The sequence below is a fragment of the Hyaena hyaena genome, unplaced genomic scaffold (genome assembly GCF_003009895.1).
Source record: "Hyaena hyaena isolate Hyena2069 unplaced genomic scaffold, ASM300989v1 scaffold_240, whole genome shotgun sequence".
Lineage (NCBI taxonomy): Eukaryota > Metazoa > Chordata > Mammalia > Carnivora > Hyaenidae > Hyaena > Hyaena hyaena.
In genome coordinates, this window is record NW_024080873.1 from 1,751,309 (window position 1) to 1,769,977 (window position 18,669).

The 18,669-nt window shown below is 36.1% G+C and overlaps 1 protein-coding gene across 2 annotated transcripts in view; it reads right to left on the reverse strand.

The window, feature by feature from the left end:
- The window catches only part of DENND4C (DENN domain containing 4C), a 126,815-nt gene that overhangs the window by 79,033 nt on the left and 29,113 nt on the right, over positions 1-18,669 (reverse strand). For both annotated transcript variants that reach the window (XM_039244422.1, XM_039244421.1), the window contains exons 2-5: positions 18,277-18,598; positions 7,696-7,948; positions 6,379-6,448; positions 4,067-4,236 (exon numbers count right to left, since the gene is read on the reverse strand). In XM_039244422.1, coding sequence (XP_039100353.1) covers positions 4,067-4,236; positions 6,379-6,448; positions 7,696-7,948; positions 18,277-18,581 — 798 coding nt within the window. In that variant the 5' untranslated portion in view covers positions 18,582-18,598. The remainder of the gene's footprint in view (positions 1-4,066; positions 4,237-6,378; positions 6,449-7,695; positions 7,949-18,276; positions 18,599-18,669) is intronic.

Consider the following 18,669-nt stretch of genomic DNA (forward strand, 5'->3'; position numbering starts at 1 on the left):
GCATCTCTGGAATAAATCCCACCTGATTGGGGTGAATAATTTTTTTAATGTATTGTTGGATTCAGTTTGCTAGTATTTTGTTGAGAATTTTTACATCTATGATCATCAAAGATATTGGCCTATAGTTCTTTTTTTTTTTTTTTTTTGTAGTATGTTTATCTGGTTTTAGTATCAGAGTAATACTAGCCTCATAGTATGAATTTGGAAGTTTTCCTTCCTCTTCTATTTTGGGAAAAGTTTGAGAAGAATAGATACTAACTCTTTAAATGTTTGGTACAATGTGCCTGTGAAACCATCAGGTCCTGGACTTTTGTTTGACAGTTTTTACTGATTCAATTTCACTGCTTATAATTGGTTGGTTCAAATTTTCTGTTTCTTCCTGATTCCATTTCAGGAAATTTTATGTTTGCAGGAATTTATCCATTTCTTCTAGGTTGACAAGTTTGTTGGCATATAATGTTTCATAATATTCTCTTAAAATTGTATTTCTGTGGTTTCAGTTATTTCTCCTCTTTCATTTCTGATTTTGTTTGAGTCCTCTCTCTCTCTTTCTCTCTCTTTTTAATGAATCTGGCTAGAGATTTACAATTTTGTTGATCTTTTCAAAGGACCAGCTCCTGGTTTCATTGATCTGTTCTACTGTTTTTTTAGTTTCTATATCATTTGTTTCTGCTCTAATCTTATGTCTTTCCTTCTGCTGGTTTGGGGTTTTGTTTATTCTTTTTCTAACACTACTAGGTGTATGGTTAGGTTGTTTGAGATTTTTCTTGCTTCTTGAGGTAGATCTGTACTGCTATTAAACTTCCTTCTTAGAACCGCTTTTAGTGCATCCCAAAGATTTTGGACTGTTGTGTTTTAATTTTTATTTGTTTCCATGTATTTTTTAAATTTCTTCTTTGATTCCTTGGTTGACCCATTCTTCGTTTAGTAGTGGCATGTTATCTGAGCTGCATGTATTTGTGCTCTTTCCAGCTTTTTTTCGGGTGGCTGATTTCTAGTTTGATTATGCTGTGGTAAGAAGAGATGCATGGTATGACTTTGATCTTTTTGAATTTGCTGAGATTTATTTTGTGGCCTAATATGTGATCTATTCCAGAGAATGCTCCATGCGCACCTGAAAAGAATGTGTATTCTGCTGTTTTAGGATAGAATGTTCTAAATATATCTTTTAAATCCACCTGGTCCAGTGCTTCATTCAAAGCATGATAAATGCTTCTCCCCTCCTTCACTTTCCATCTGCAGGTGTCTTTAGGCCCGAAATGGCCTTGTTGGTAGAATACAGATGAGTCTTGTTTTTTTATCCATTATGTCACCCTATGTCTTTTGATTGGAGCATTTAGTTCATTTACATTCAAAGTAATTATTGATATGTATGTGTTCACTGCCATTTTGTTACTTGCTTTGTGACTGTTTTTGTAGATCTTTTCTGCTCCTTTCTTCCCTTGCTCTCTTCTCTCACAGTTTCCTTTCTTTAGTAATACAGATGGATTCCTTTCTCTTTATGTTTTGCATATCTATTACTGGTTTACAATGTGTGGTTACGATTAAGTATGCATGTAACATGTTCTTCACACAGCAGTCTATATTAAGTGGATGGTCACTTAAGTTTGATCTTATTCCTTACTCCTCTCTGCCTCACATTTTAGGAATATGGTGTCATACCTTGTACCCTTTTATGAGTCCCTTGACTGATTTTTACAGACATACTTATTTTTACTGCTTTTATGCTTCCTACTTTTCTTATTTTTACTTATGGCCTTTCCTTTCTACTCAAAGAGTCCCATCTAACATTTCTTGTAGGGCTGGTTTAGTGGTCATGAACTCCGTTAACTTTTGTTTGGGAAATTCTATCTCTCCTATTCTGAATGACAGACTTGCTAGTAGAGTATTCTTGGCTGCAGATTTATCCCACTCAGCACTTTGAATATATCATGCCACTTTTTGTGTTCTTCATCTCGGAGTTGTTAAATAGTCTCACTGATGTTATCTACTCTTTTCTCAAAGTCAGGGAGTATCTTTATGATCGTTACTTTAAATTCTCTATCAGGCCTATTACTTACCTCAGTTTCACTTAGGTCTTTTGTGTGGTTTTGTCCTATTCTTTCATCTGGAACATATTCCTGTTTCCTCATTTTGTCTAACTCTGTTTCTATTTCTGTGAGGTAGGAAACACACCTAAGTCTCCTGCTCTTAAAAGTAGTGGGTGGACCACACAGTTTTAACAAGGTCCGTGCTGGTCCTCATAAGGAGGGGACATGCCTCCACCACCAAGACTAGCCCTGCCAATCTGCAAAGCACATGTTGGGGGGCAGGGTGGTACACACAGTACCCCGAAGTTTTGCACCAACTCTCTTCCACAGGGGATGTGCAGGCACTGCCAAGACTAGGGCCAGCTGGGGCTGATCTGCAAAGGCAGGGAGCTCAGTTCTAATAAGGTGCGTGCATCCTCCACAGGATGTAACCAGCCATTGCTACCAGGACCGAGGCCCCACAAAATGCACTGTCAGAGGACTTGGTGTTGGCAAGGTCTCTGTTGGTCCTCTGGGGTGAGGGACTTGTAGCACCAGGGCTGAGGCGGGCCTGGCTGGGAAGGCAAGGTGCGGTACAATTAACTTAGATAGTAAATGGCTCCCACAGGGAGCTGTGCAGTTATGCTGGCAAGTGGGGGAGGGAAATGGTACCAGCCAGCTCTTCTGTTCCTGGAGAAGTCCCTCGAGGAAACTTTTCCTCCAGGAAACACTCTGAGATGGGTAATTAACTCTCCCTCCCCTACGTGCCAACACAGGCCTTCTTCAAACTGCTGCTTCCATGCTGTATCTCTGCAGGTTGTTTGTTGTGCTGTCTTTTTAAGGGTGGAGACTCAATTTCCAATCACTCTCCCTGCTCTCCTAAAACCTAAAACTGACCTGCTGATTTTTGAAGTTCCAGGCTTTAAGTCCCACTGGTTGTGAAGAACTCATGAAATTCAGCCTCTCTGGTTTTCAAAGCCAAATATCATGAGGATTCGTGTTACCCACACAGGCTCCCAGGTGTGAGGTCTCTCCCCTCTCCATGCTGGTGTGTCCCTCCCTCCGACAGCCCTATTGGTCCTTTTAGCTTCCAACCACTTCTCTGCCCTTCCTACCTTCTTCCATGTGGTCTCTTCTCTACATTTAGTTGTGGGGTCTGTTATCCCAGGCTGTTTTCTGGGCTATTTACACTGATATGAGTGTCACCTAGTTGTATCCATGGGACAAGGTGAACCCAGGATCCTCTTACTCTGCCATCTTCCCTGAAGTCTGGCTAGTACTTTCCATATGCTGTTTAAATGATCTTTGCTTACTCCCTCTATTTTATTACATTATTTATCTTCTGATCCTCTGTGACAACTGAGTAACAATCCTGAACCTCAGGATATTCATTAAATATCCACTAGTCTTTCTGGTTCTATCCTCTACATTTTTAAATTCTTTTTATATGTTTTTCTGTGCCACATTTGAGGTAACCTATCTTGCACTTCATTAATTTTCCCTTCATGTACGTCTTATCTACTGTTCAAACCATTTGCTGAATCTTTAATTTTAAGGGATGTATTTTTCATTTCTAGACACCTAATTCTGTTCCCAGTCTGTCTATTCATTTCACAAAACAATACTGTTTTTCTCCGATTCATTTGAATCATTCCAATTATATTTTCAATTTATATCTTTCATAGTGCCATTCTATCATTTCAACATCTTCAGGGTCCAATCCAGCTTTGTACTGTGTCTTGTTGGTTCTTCCTATATTTATATAGGAATTTATATCTTCTGACTTTTACTATACTCTCATCTTGAAGTTTGGATTTTGGGGGTATCTCTCTAGAAAGGCTTTGTATCTGCTTCTGTACAAGTTCCCAGAGGTATCAGCATCCTGATACCAACTGTCATGTTGACTTCTCACCTTGGGCATTATAGTAAAAATTTAATCCAAAATATATTGCGTCTAAATAATCCTAACACTCAAATAAACATACATCAGATTAATCATTTTATGAGATAAAAACATGGGACAAAACAAGTTTAATAAAAAAAGGAAAAAAATCTACCTTTTCAGCAGAAGAACCTGTCAGGACAAAAGTTGAAAAAACTGGAAGTGGATATTTGGTTTGAGGATCCCAACATTCAATAGTAGCTCCCATGGGAAGGCAGAAGAGAGGTACGGATTCTGACAGTGGAAATGACTCATAGTCATCTTCTGGATATCTAAAAATTAAACCTTTTGGAGAAAGGAGACAATAATAAATTTTTTTAAATAGTTACTTTTCCATAAATTATATCTGACACATATATTAGTAGCAAACTTCATGGAAATATTTGTGTGAAATTTCAAAACAAATTTTTCTCTTGTCATAAGAAATTTAAATAAATTAACAGATTTACCATTTTTTAATATCATGGACTTATAGTTCATTATAACATTAAAATGTATTAAATATACAAGTTAAAACTCTATTCAACAGGACCACCAATCTCAATATATTCTCTTCTACATACCACAACATCTTGTGGAGAGTGGTAAGGAACATAAAGGGAAGTTTACCAACTATTTCAGTAAACAATTCAGGGAAGAGGTAAGCGTTATGAAATAATGCCAAGGCAACAGATCAGAGCCCCTAAACTCATCTTGAGAGAGCAGCGGTATAAAAAGCATTAAACATGAAAAAGTAAACAAGACAGAAATTCTGTGGCTGAATACAAAGTATGTGAGAACAACAAAGCAGGAGCAGGGCCACTCTCCCAACATAATAATGCCCCTTCAGAATAAAGTAGCTCTAAAGCATCATTCGTTAGCCTCTGATGTCTAATAGGCAGACTACCTCTAAGTTAAACTCTTGAAAGTCAGTAGCAGAATTCGGAGTTAAAATTCAGTGTGCAAAACTCTATATACCAAAATATGTCTTTAATCAAATACCTGAATGTTTTCACAAAGCATGTTTCTATGAGGGTTTTTTTTTTTAAGTGATACTTCCCTCTACTCCCCCCCCACACACACATAAATTTAGGAAATTACATGCAATCAACACATTACAGCAGTATTACCAGTATCACATTTTAAAATGATACTGAAATTTTTAATTATTATTTGCTGTCTTTATTTTTATATTAAAAGTTACATGGTCTGATTGATTAGCATGAATGTCTTTAAGAAGACAAGATTTTTCAGATATGGATTTGCCAGACTTCCCTGAAATAAAAACTTTATTACAAAAATTGCGGCACCTGGGTGGCTCAGCTGGTAAAGTGTCCGACTCATGATTTCAGTTCAGGTCATGATCTCACAAGATCAAGCCCCACTTGAGTTCTGCACTGAGCGTGGTGCCTGCTTAAGATTCTCTCTCTCTCTCTCTCTCTCTCTCTCTCTCTCTCTCTCTCCCTCCCCCCCCCCCCCCCCCCCCCTCCCTCTGCCCCTTTCCCCAGCTGGCACGCTCTCTCTTTCTCGCTCTCAAAATAAACAAACATTAAAAATAATAATTATAAAATANCCCCTCCCCCTCTCTCCCTCTGCCCCTTTCCCCAGCTGGCACGCTCTCTCTTTCTCGCTCTCAAAATAAACAAACATTAAAAATAATAATTATAAAATAAACAAAAACTGCATGATCAAAAAGTAACTGACACTGCTTCTTTTGACAAGGAAGTATTCCAGTATCTCTTCTATTTACAACTGGAGCATACCTGTAGTTTCAGTTTTTATCCCACCATACCAGTGGGATGAAGAGGTCACACTTAAATCTTTACAGCCCTTGACACTTTACTGTGCAGTAAGAATGTGGCGATAGATTTCTCAAACACTTCATGGCAGAAAAGTTTCTCAGGCCCTCCTCTCCTCCATATAGCTGTTTCTTTGCAACAAAGGAGAAAGGAAGCAAGTCCACCTTTCATGGCAAGTAACATGTGGTTTCAAATCAGACACACAGAGATAAGAGAAGGAAATATAAGAAGTAAAGATGCAGTTTGACACCTTTCCGATTGCCAAAATATAAAAGGTCAGAGAGAGTAAGCAGTTTCTCACTGAACTCTTAAATCTATTAGTGTAGACTAAAAGCTTGAATGTTCACTTCCCAAACGCTTACCTGGGATGAAAACTTCTATTTAAAAACATGTTTGCGGTAAGGGGGATATAATATTAATATACCTTGTAACATGTAATGTATGTAAGAGAAGTTATGCCTTTACATGCTAAAATTACAGACAATTCAATTTAGGAATAGATCAATCCCATAAACTATATAAGGGAGCATACATCGTCTGCTCTAACCAAATGCTAATGTTAGGCGAGTGTGATGACCACTACACTACAGAAACTAACCAAATGTTAATGTACAATAACTACAGTAACAAGTGTTTTTAATTTACTCACCAGCTTTATATGCTATTGCATTAGAAGCAGGCACAGACTTCTTATAACACAGAAATACACTGGAACCCCACTGTAAAATAGAAATTATTTTTTAAGAAGACCAAAGAGAGAAAATAAATTGATTCTGTTGAATGTCTTTTAAATATTCTATTTATTCACTAAAGTCTATGTAAAACATGTTTATCAAACAGACTATAAACTATAAAATAAAGCAAAACACTACATTCAGAACACTAAATGAAAAAAAAAAAGGAGTAAAAAAACATTGCCACAAAAATTAAATTGATAAAGTTTCCAAAAGTTTAGAATGGTGTAATGAGACACTCCTGAAAGAAATAGCACAAAGCGGAGTAGGCCCTGGGACCCAAACTAGGGAAGACTGGGTAATTGAGAACCATGAAGTCATTACCTCCAGGGGCAAACTGTCGTGACTAATAGCCATGGGTACATCAGTCATCTTTGTCTATATCACATTAAAGCTAGTAATAGTTTTATCTAAAAATATTTTTCAAAATAAATCTGACCCAGTAGTAAACTTTAGTATCATAAAAGTATAAATCAGGGGTGCTTGAGTAGCTCAATCTGTTAAGCGTCCGACTTCAGCTCAGGTCATGATCTCACTGTTTGTGGGTTTGAGCCCCACATCAGGCTCCATGCTGACAGCTCAGAGCCTGAAGCCTGCTTCAGATTCTGTGTCTCCCTCTCTCTCTCTGTACCCCTTCCCCTCCCTCCATCCCTCCTCCCTCTCCTCTCTTAAAAATAAACATTAAAAAAAATGTTAAGTATAAATTAAATGCATATGTTCAATTTTCTTATTCATTAGAGCCCTTTTAAAAAATAAGTATGTAAGGGGCTTCTGGCTGGCTCAGTTGGTAGAGCATGCAACTCTGATCTCAGGGTTATGAGTTCAAAATCCTAAATGGGTGTGGAGCCCACTTAAAAAAACATGTAATACTACAATAATTAAAATAAATAAATATAAGGGAAGTTCTCTATCCAGTCTCCCTAGAGTAGTCCATGAAGACACCACTAAAACACAAAAGCTAATAAAACCTCTATAGTGTAACATAAGCAGTATTAGCAGATACCAAAAAGTTTGTTTAAATCCCTAACTTTAATTATTTCTCAGTGAAATTATTCTAAAAATCAGATAGCTAAGGATATAAAAATTATTATGAATCATAAAAGAGAGCTAAAAATAATAAAAACCATGAAAATATAAACACAGTAAATTATACACCCAATAGTAAACAGGAGTCCAAAAATTATCCTTAGGGGTTGGTGTTAACAGTACATAAGAAACAACTTTATTCTTACCATTCCACAATTTAAGTTTTTGTCAACTTTGCAGAAAGTATGAGGAGGGGTTTCTCCTTTACTGGTTACAATAACACAGATATCAGTTACAGCCAAGGAATTCTGGGGTCGAATTAGAGGAGCCCTTCGATAAGTGATAAAGATTCTTTGGGAAGTAGTTGAACTATTGTTGACATTGGCACAGCGACCATAGGGTGTGGCTTGGATCACTTCACATCCTGGAATAAGCCTTTCTTTCCCTTCATATAAAACTCTGCATGGCAGGGAGGGGAAAAATAGATAGGCAGATAGGTAAGTAAACATATTTCTGGCCTTCCTCTAGAAAACAAACCAACAAAAAAATGGAGAGGGAGTGAGTTCCTCTAATGTTTCTCAAATCTTAATTATAAACCAAAAGTAAAATAATTTTTGGGAATTACAGATCTCTTAGCTATTATTTTTCAAAGCTGGAATATAATTTTAAGAGCAAATACGATCAAATAACTTGATTTTTTTTATTGATTACAAGAAACATATGAAATAAGGGGCAATACCACAAACATCCCAAGGTTGACTCCTAAATCAAGTATTCAGATGTTTTCACAAAATTTCCTTCAGAATTCCTGTCAAAATTTTACCTTTAAAATCCTTTGACTAAACCTACAAAACACTGTTTAAAGAAATTAGACATGAGCTAATAAATAAAGACATCCCACGGCCATGGATACCAAGACGTAATATTTGGTAAGATGTCAATATTTCCCAAAGAGATCTACAGAGTCAGTATTAATTCCTATCTATATCCTAGCTGCCTTTATGTACTGAAACCAGTAACATGAGGGGCGCTTGGGTGGCTCAGTCAGTTGAGCGTCTGACCAGCTCAGGTTATGATCTCAAAGCTTGTGGGTTTAAGCCCCGTGTCCAGCTCAGAGTCTGGAGCCTGCTTCAGAATCTGTATCTCCCTCTCTCTCTGCGCCTCCTTTACTCATGCTCTGTCTCTCTCTCAAAAATAAATAAGCATTAAAAAAATTTTTTTTAAGAAATTGGTAACATGATCCTAAAGTTCATATGGAGATGCGAGTAACTCAGTATAGACAAAGTAAACTGGGGAAAAAAAAAAGAACAAAGTTGGAGGACTCACACTCTTCCATTTCAAAAATTAGAACAAATCTAGTCATCAGCACAGTGTGGTGTTGCCATAAAGGTAAACCTACAGACCAATGGAAAGGCATGAACAGTGCGAAATTAAACCCATACATTTACAGTCAATTGATTCTGACAAGAGTGCCAAGATAATTCAATAGGAAAAAAACCGTCTTTTCAACAAATGGTGCTGGGACAACTGGGTATCAAATGCAAAAGAAAAAGAAGTTCAATCCCTTCCTTATACTACATACAAGGAACAGATCAAGCACTTAAATATGAGCTAGAATAACAACTAGCTAGAATAACTGTCAGACAAAAAACTATAGGAATAAAAATTTGTGACCTTAAGTTCGACAAAGCCTTCTTATATAGGATACCAAAAGCACAAGTGACAAAAGAAAAATATCTTAAAAACTGAACTTTGCCAAAATAAAAAACATCCATGCTACAAGTGACACCATCAAGAAAGTGAAAAGACAACGGAAAGAATGTGAGAAAATATTTGCAAATCATGTATCTAGTTAGAGAATTCATTCCAGAATATGTAAATTACAAATCAATACAGAGAGATAAATAACAATTTTAAAATGGATATAGGACTGTCAAAGAATATATGGGAATTCTCTGTACTATCCTTAACAACTCTTCTGTAAAACTAAAATTATTTTAAAATAAAACATTTTCTTTTCTTTTTCTTAAGTGGACAAAGAATCGAAATAGGCATTTGCCCAAAGAAGATATGGCCGAAAAGATGAAAAGATGCTCAGCATATTAGCTATCAGGGAATTACAAGTCAAAACCACAATAAGATAACACTTCACATACACTGGGAAGACTATAATCAGAAAGACAGATAATTACAAATGATGGTAAGGTGAGGGTGTAAAGAAAGTGGAATCCTTATACAAAGCTGGTGGGAATCAACTGCTTTGGAAAACAGTCTTGACAGCTCTTCTAAGGGTTAAACGTGAAACTTCTGTATGACTCAGCAATTCTACTCCCAGGTATACACCCAAAAGAAATGAAAACACATATCTGAACAAATACTGGCACACAAATACACATTTAACAGCATTATTCATAACAGCCAAAAAGTGGAAACAAGCAATGAAGGAATAGATGCATAGAATTGGGCATACCCATATAAAAGAATATTGTTCAGCACTTAAAAGCAATGAAGTACTAATACATGACACAAATCCATGAATCTTGTCAACAAAGGGCACATGTAGTATGATCTCATTTATATATGCAGAATAGGCATATCTATAGAGACAGAAAGTAAACTAGTAGTTGTCTAGGGTTAGAGATAGAAAGGGGTATCAGAGAGTGACTGCTAATGAATATGGAGTTTCCTTTTAGGGTGATGAAAATGTTCTAAAATTAGCTGTGGTGATAGCTACAAAAAAACCTGTGAGTATACTAAGACCAATAAATTGTACACTTGAGATGGCTGAATTGTGTAATTATGTGAATTATATGGCAATTAAGCTGTTAGAACTCAACTAAATATTTAAAAAATAATAATATAAAGCCTCTATATTTAAATCAGGATAGTATTAGCAAATGTGAATAAACAGATAGAACAATGAACACAAAAGAAATCTAGTATGATAAAGGTGACATCTCAAAATACTGCAGGAAAAGTTGGCTTTTTAAAAATTTAATAAACAGTGCTTGAATAACTGAATTGCCATTTGGCAAAAAAATTCTATCTCTACTTCACACTGTACACCAGAAAAGGCTCCCAGTGGATCAATGTAAAAAATGGAACTAAACTAGGTGGCTGAATTGGTTGAGCATCCGACTCTTGATTTTGGCTCAGGTCATGATCCCAAGGTGGTGAGGTTGAGCTTCATGTCCAGCTCTGCACTGAGCATAGAGCCTGCTGAAAATTCTCTCCCCACCCCCCACCCTGCCCTTCTTCCCTGCTCATGCACACCTCTAAAATAAAATTTAAAAAAAGAAAGAAAACTTAGCAGTGGGAAAAGTGTAACTATGACTCAAAATCTAGAAGCAATAAAAGGGAGTAATAAAATAAACTTCATCAAATAAGCTTTACATGACAAAAAACACGAGTGAAAAGACAAATTATAAACTTGGAGGAAACATTCGGAGACTTATTTCACAAAAAGTTCATCTTCCTAGTACATAAAAATGTCCTTAAAAAAAAAAAAATATATATATATATATATATGCCAAAAAAGACGCCCAAACCCTGTTTCTAAAAAGATATCAACACAATTAATGCCAAAAGACATTAACAGTTCACAAAAGAAAAAAGGAAAATGGTCTTTAAACATGAAGAAATGCTTAATCTCAATAAAATCACCCTGACACATCATTTCTTGACTGTGATACTGACAAAAATTCAAATACTTGATCACATATTTTGTGGATGGGACTATGGGGAAAGAAAACACTTACATAATATACTGATGTTGGGAGTACATAATGGTGGGACCACAATGGAGAGAAATTTGATAACATTTAACAAAATTATGCACACATTTATCTTTTATTCCAGCAATTTACTTCTAGGGCTATCTGAAAATATACTTCCACAAACAGTAATAATATATATGCACAGTTATTCACCAAACAGAACCCAAATGTCCATCAATAGAGGTTTGGATGAATAAAGCATATACATCCACAGAAATAAGCACTATAGAGCTATGAAAAAAGAAGGAGAAAGATCTCCATGTTCAGATACGGAGTAATACACTGTTGGGTGAAAAAAAGCAAAGTGTAAAAGAGTGATTATAGTATTTATATTTTGTTTAAGAGGAAGAATCAAAAATCATTTTTATGTTTGTAAAAACACACAGTAAAAGGATAAATCAGAAATTACATTAACGGGAAGAGAGGGCAGAAAGTACAGAGAAAAAAGTAAAGAAAATGAAGACTGAAGCAATACTTCTCTAAATATATCTTTATACATGTTTTATACATGCAGTATTATTACAATATTTTCCATATTAAGAGAAATTTTTTTTTTTAACAAATGAAACACAAGTAGAAACAGATGAAGCTAAGTGCATAGCAAATTGGTAACATAACCACATAGAAATACTATTTCATGGGGCACCTAGGTGGATCAGTTGGTTAAGCATCCATCCTAAGTGTCCATTTGATTCTTGATTTTGGCTGAGGTCAGGATCTCACGGTTCATGAGTTTGAGTCCTGCGTCGGGCTCAACACTGACAGTGTGAAGCCTACTTGGGATTCTCTTTCTCTGTCTCTCTCTCAAAAAAAAAAATAAATAAACTTAAAAAAATACTATTTCATGTAATTTTTTAACAAAGTAATACTCTATAAATGCTTAATGGGTCTTATTCTAAGGGCAAGAACTCAGTAAACAGGTTTACTATTGGTAGTAATACTGATACTGTAATTTTGAAATTACCTTATGTATATAAAATAAAGCAATAAGTAACATGTTTATGATTTGAGAACCAAGATTTTAGGTGTAAAAGAAACAAGATACAATCCAAAATGAGTTAAGAAAAAGTTCTTTAATGTTAAGCTTGATCCTGAAATCTTAACTCACGATTTAAAAGATAGATATAAAAATAGACACCTCAGTAACAATGAATACATATAGCTCCAGATTTTGATTGACAAAGCAGTCAGCTGGAAAGGGATCCCACTGGTCAAACCTAGGACAATGTGAGCAAACAGAATAGGATTTTAATAGATTTTTATCACATAGAATAAATTAAAATCCATAGTTTTAGCTATTCTCAAAACAATAAAAAAAGCAAAAGACAGAATAAGAAAGCTCTTCACTCAAGCTCTTCAAGAAAAATGACAGTTAAACAACTTATTTTTGGGGGTGCCTGGGTGGCTCAGTCAGTTAAGCATCCGACTTTGGCTCAGGTCATGATCTCATGGTTCATGGGTTTGAGCCTGTTTCGGATGCTGTGTGTGTGTCTCTCTCTCTGTCCCTCCCCTGCTCATGCTGTCTTTCTCTCAGAAATAAATTTTTAAAACATTAAAAAAACTTGTTTTTTAAGTTTAAGACAGTTAAAAAGTCTAATTTTACATCCCCCACCCACCCATGCAAGATCTAATTCAAACAATGATCAATGGATGCTAAAAAAATGAGAAGTGTAAAAGAGCTAGGGAACAAGATATGTTAAACAATGCCCACAACTCCACAAATAACAAGGAAAGATATGTGGCAATTACCATCCTAACTGACTGAACTTAATATCACTAATTATGGGAAAGTCTGTCACTACCGCTGTCCTGGTGCCAGCACTAACTGTAAGTATTCTTGCCAAAAATATTAAAGTAAGTTTAATTAAGGCTCTGAAACTAATATCTAATTGATAGGAAATACTGATAATAAGGTAACAAGTTAAAAACAGAATGAGGAAAGAATAAGATAAATCTAGAGTGTGAGGCTAGAAAACAAACTTTTTTTCAAAGTTTTTTTAGATTTATTTTGAGAGAAAGAGCACATGCACGTGAATGTGGGAGGGGCAAAGAGCGAGGGAGAGAAAATGCCAGGCAGACTCCACTGCCAGCACAGAGTCCAAGGCGGGGCTCCAATCCACGAACCAACCATGAGGTCATGACCTGAGCAGAAACCAAGAGCCGGACGCTCAACCAACTGAGTAGTGTGTGGGGCATTCTGTAAGACAACTGGCCATGACTCTTCAAAATGTCAACATGTAATAACAGAAATGTTGAGGAGGTAAAGAGACTAAGGAGGCATTATAACCAAATGCAATGGATAAAAAATAAATAAAAATAGGGGCGCCTGGGTGGCTTAGTTGGTTAGGCGTCCGACTTTCGCTTAGGTCATGATCTCACGGTTCGTGGGTTCGAGCCCCGCGTCGGGCTCTGTGCTGACTGCCAGCTCAGAGCCTGGAGCCTGTTTCAGAGTCTGTCACTCCCTCTCTCTCTGACCCTCCCCTACTCATGCTGTCTCTCTCCTAGAAATAGGTAAAACATTAAAAAAAAATTTTTTTAAATAAATAAATAAAAATAAATAACCATTGAGGGCTGATGGGGGTGGGGGAGAGGGGAAGGGGGGTGATGGGCATGGAGGAGGGCACTTGTGGGGATGAGCACTGGGTGCTATATGGAAACCAACTTGACAATAAACTATTAAAAAAAAAATAACCAAATGCAATGGAGAAATGATGACAGGACCCTGAATATTTTCTTTAAAGGCTGTAAAAGATATTCTTGGGATAACTATGAATATTTGGATAGGGAATGGATATTGAAAATATGACAGAACTATTAACTTTCTATATACCATGACTATACAGGAGCATGTCTTAAGGGATGCATGCTGAAGCATGCATGGGACAACTGTCATGGTATCTCCAGCCTCCTTTCAAGCAGTTTAGCAAAAATATGGAAAAACATTAATTTGCTCAATCTAGGTAGAAAGTATACTGTTCAATATAATATATAACCTATCATTCAGGAAGAAAGGATACTGGTATTTATTATAATATTTAATGAACTTTTCTGTATGTTTGAAAATTTTCAAAAAAAAAACACTGGAGGAAAATTTCATTTGAAAGTCAATGAATCTGATAAGTCGAAGAAGAAGAAGGTGAGAGCTGTATATAGTAGTTTGTAATTCTTCATCGTAATACACAGATATGACACATAAGAATATGTTGTACTATTTAAATTATACTTTATATAGATTATTTGACATTACAGGGGATTATCAGGTCTTACATACTTTAAATTAACTAAAACTTTTCCAGAAAAAAACAATTACTGTTTTAATAAATAGCTCATCTCAGTTTTTATTTATTTAAAAAAAATTTTTTAATGTTTTATTTATTTCTGAAAGAGACAGACAGTGTGAGCAGGGGAGGGTCAGAGAGAGAGGGAGATATAGAATCTGAAGCAGGCTCCAGGCTCTGAGTTAGCTGTCAGCACAGAGCCCGATGCAGGGCTCGAACCCATAAGCCGTGAGATCATGACCTGAGCCAAAGGCGGACGCTTAGCCAACTGAGACACCCAGGTGCCCCTCATCTCAGTTTTTAGAAGTCAAAAAGGTGGGGACACCTGAGTGGCTCAGTCAGTTGAGCATCTGACTTCAGTTCAGGCCACGAACTCGCAGATCATGATTTTGAGACCCGCGTCAAGCTCTGTGCTGACAGCTCAGAGCCTAGAGCCTGCTTCAGATCCTGTGTCTCCTTCTCTCTCTGTTGCTCCCCTGCCTGCACTTTCTCTCTCTCTCTCTCAAAAATAAAGACTTAAATTAAAAAAAAAAAAAAAGAAAAGAAAAAACAGTCAAAAGTTTGACAACTGTATTTCCTATTTGGTTGAATGACATAGGCATCTGTCTTTGTAGTGGCCATAGGTTTTCCAAACCTCATTAATGTGCTTAACTGGAAGGTAGGGGAGACAGGTCAAAATATTTCAGTCACCGGATATTAATAATTATTTATTTATCTTTATGGGTTTGGGGTAAGAGAAAGAGAGAGAGGGAGAGCGAGAGAGAGAATATCCCAAGCAGGCTCCATAGCAACAGATCATGACCTGCGCTGAAACCAAAAGTTGGACATCAACCCACTGAGCCACCCAGGCACCCCACAATTATTTGACCTGGAAAGAAAAATTTATTATCATGATTAACTAAAAGACAATTCAATCCATACTCTAGTGAATCCGGACCAGTAAACTATTATAACAAGCCTTAGGGAACTGCAAGACATGTATGAAAGAGCCACTTGCAACCTGAAAGTATCTAAATATAATTATTTAAGTCATCATGTTATTTTTAAGTTTTGTCCCTGAACCAAGAACAACAACAATCTTTGAAAGAGTCACATTCTTCAATTACAATTGTATGGCAGAGGGGAGGGGGAGGATGAAGAGGAGGATATGAAAAGATGGCCTTTAGAGACTGGCTGACAGTAAACACTGAGGCCTGAAACACAAGTTATGTCCCTGGCTTGATTCCCTTCAAATGACATGAATATTGCCAAAGTTTTATCCTATACTCATCCTTTTATGCCTATTACCTATCTTAAGAAAATCATAGACAAAATGAAAAGCACTGACAGTAAAACCATTACATCTCAAGAATTACTCTCCTGCAACCAATAATTTGTGTTTATACCCATTTTACCCCCCCTTCTGAAAGGGAAAAGTCCCTCCCATTAAAGGCTAATCCAATGACCTATGCTGTTGACATTACTCCTTCAATCTGTTTCGTAATTTTAATCTAGTATCTCCTCATTCCTATATTTTCAGCCCTTTCTTTTCCATTGGTTTCCTTCCTTCAAATAAAGATGTTCAAAGTTATCCTCTGGAAGAAAGGTGAAAAAACAGCCCATGACTCCATATAGCCTTATCCCCCCAGGTATCCTCAACTGTTGCTTCTAGGAATTTTGTGAAAATATAGATTCTGATTCAGTAGGTCTGGGACACTGCCTGAGATTCTGAATTTCTAACATGTTCCCAGGCCCTACAGATGATACTGGTTCAAGGACTACATCTTGAATAGCAATGCCATTACTATCTTCTCTTAAAGTCAAGCTTTCAAAAGAAGCCTCTATTAATCCAATTCCAATCACTTCTCAACCCTTTCTGACTCTTGTGCCTAATAATCCTATTCTAACTATTGATTTGAAGGAAAATCACAGAAGATAGACAGGGTGGCCAATACTAAGAAGTTAAATGGATGCTACATAAGGGTCAAGTAAGATAAAGACAAATCATCCTTTGACTTTGGAAATTTGAACATAGGTCCATTTCACCAGAGCTCTATTGCAAAAGTAAAGGAGGTGATGAGCACAAGTGGTGGCCAAACGGAACAGCTCACTACCTTTCTTAATATCTGCACAACTATTAACAAAAAAGCAGCAACCATTAAAAAAAAAAAAAAAAACTTCATAAGGACAATCAGGGAAATTTGGATGTATGGTGATATTAAATAATCATTTTTATGGTGTGGTATTGTGATTATATTAAGAGATTTGACTTAAAAAAATCAATGTAATACATCACAATAGAAAGAAGGATATAAATAACCTGCATAATCTCAATTAACACAGAAAAGGCATTTGAAAAAATCCAACACACTTTCATGATAAAATCTCTCATAAAATCAGAAGTAAAAGGGACCGTTCTTAATATGATAAATGGCATTTATGGAAAAACCCACAGCTAACACCATATTCAATGGTGAAAGACTAAAAGTTTTCCACTTGAGATCAGGAATAAGACAAGGATGGCTTTTCCACCACTGCTATTCCACACTGTACTGTAAGTTCTAACCAGAGCAATAAGACAAGGGAGCAAATGCAACAAAATGCAAAGGGAAGGAGTAAAACTAGCTCTACTTACAGATGACATGATCCTATGTGTTAAAGAAAATCCTCAAATATTCAAAAGAAAGCTATTAGAGATAACAAATTCAGCGAAGTTGGACAGTATAAGATTGACATAAAAAATTAAAATTCAGCTGTGTTTGTGTACAACAGCAATGAACAATCCAAAAAGGAAATTTAAAAAAAAAACTTTTTAATGGAATCCAAAAGAATAAAATATGTAGGAATAAAATTAATCAAGGAGGTGAAAGACCTGTACACTAAAAACTACAAAACATTGTTGAAAGAAATTAAAGACCTAAATAAAGGGAAAGAGATCCTACATTTATAAGTCAGAAAGCTTAGTGGTATAAAGGTGGCAGTACTCCCTAAATTGATCTATAGATTAAATGCAATCCCCACCAAAATTCCAACTTCATGTTTTGAATTAACGGACAAGCTAATCACAAACACTTCCTAAGATGCTCTCAAATACCTGTATGTTTTAAGTAACTAATGGTAATTATAATAAACAGAACAGTTTAATACATGACATATATACATGACAAGTATTATAAGTATTTTAAAAACATATCTTGTTTACAGAAGAGAGTCAATGTAGACATTTTTGGGAAAAAAGCTTTTACAAAGAATCTAGTCTGTGGACTAGATACTAATATCTCAACCACTACACTCATTCTAAATAGTAAATACCTCCCCCTTTCTGGCATTAAGAACCATACAACACAATTACATTTCTTAAAACAGGAATTCTCCTTTGTTAAATGAGTTCAGAGATTCACAAAACCTCATCACATAACCCAAGTAGCTCCTTAAAAATATGGCCTTTTATTATAGCTTCTTGTTCTTTTATGTTTAATTAATAAGCTTATCTGATAAGTACAACCGAAATGGAATCCATTTCAGGCTCCAATGCCTTCAATTCAATATGCTTTTGAAAGGAAATGATCTCGTGATTCAAGTACAGTGCAGAGAAATTCAGTAAGGGTGGACAGAGATATGTAACATCTTACTACACTTGATCCTGAAGTAACAAATAATAACAGAACTATCAAAATTTTCCAATTTCTATTCCCATGCACCCTAAGGAAATGTTATTTCCTTCACTATAGCAAAAGAAAATAAGTCAACATACCCAACATCAGTAAGAGGTGGTTTGTCTCTTGCTCTCTTATAACAGAGGAAAAGTTCTGGGCTTTTCAGACTTCCATAGTTTAAATTTGCTTGGAGAGCTGATGGAGTGGCTTCAACACAGGTATAACCTTCAGGTACTGTTTCCCCAGCAGATTTGTTAATAACTGCAATGTCTGTAATTGGAGCTTTAGGCCCAGTTGACTTAGTATCTAAACGATTTATTTCCTGATCCAGAAGAGTAGATGTGTCAGTGAGACCTGCCACAACAAAGTAGTCGGTCACTCTTGGCCCTTTGTCTTCTATCATGGCTGCTACTGTATTTCCTACAAAAGGAAAGAAAAGACATTAAAGAAAATACTTTATCTTGACTTATTAAAATTAAAATACTCCTGAG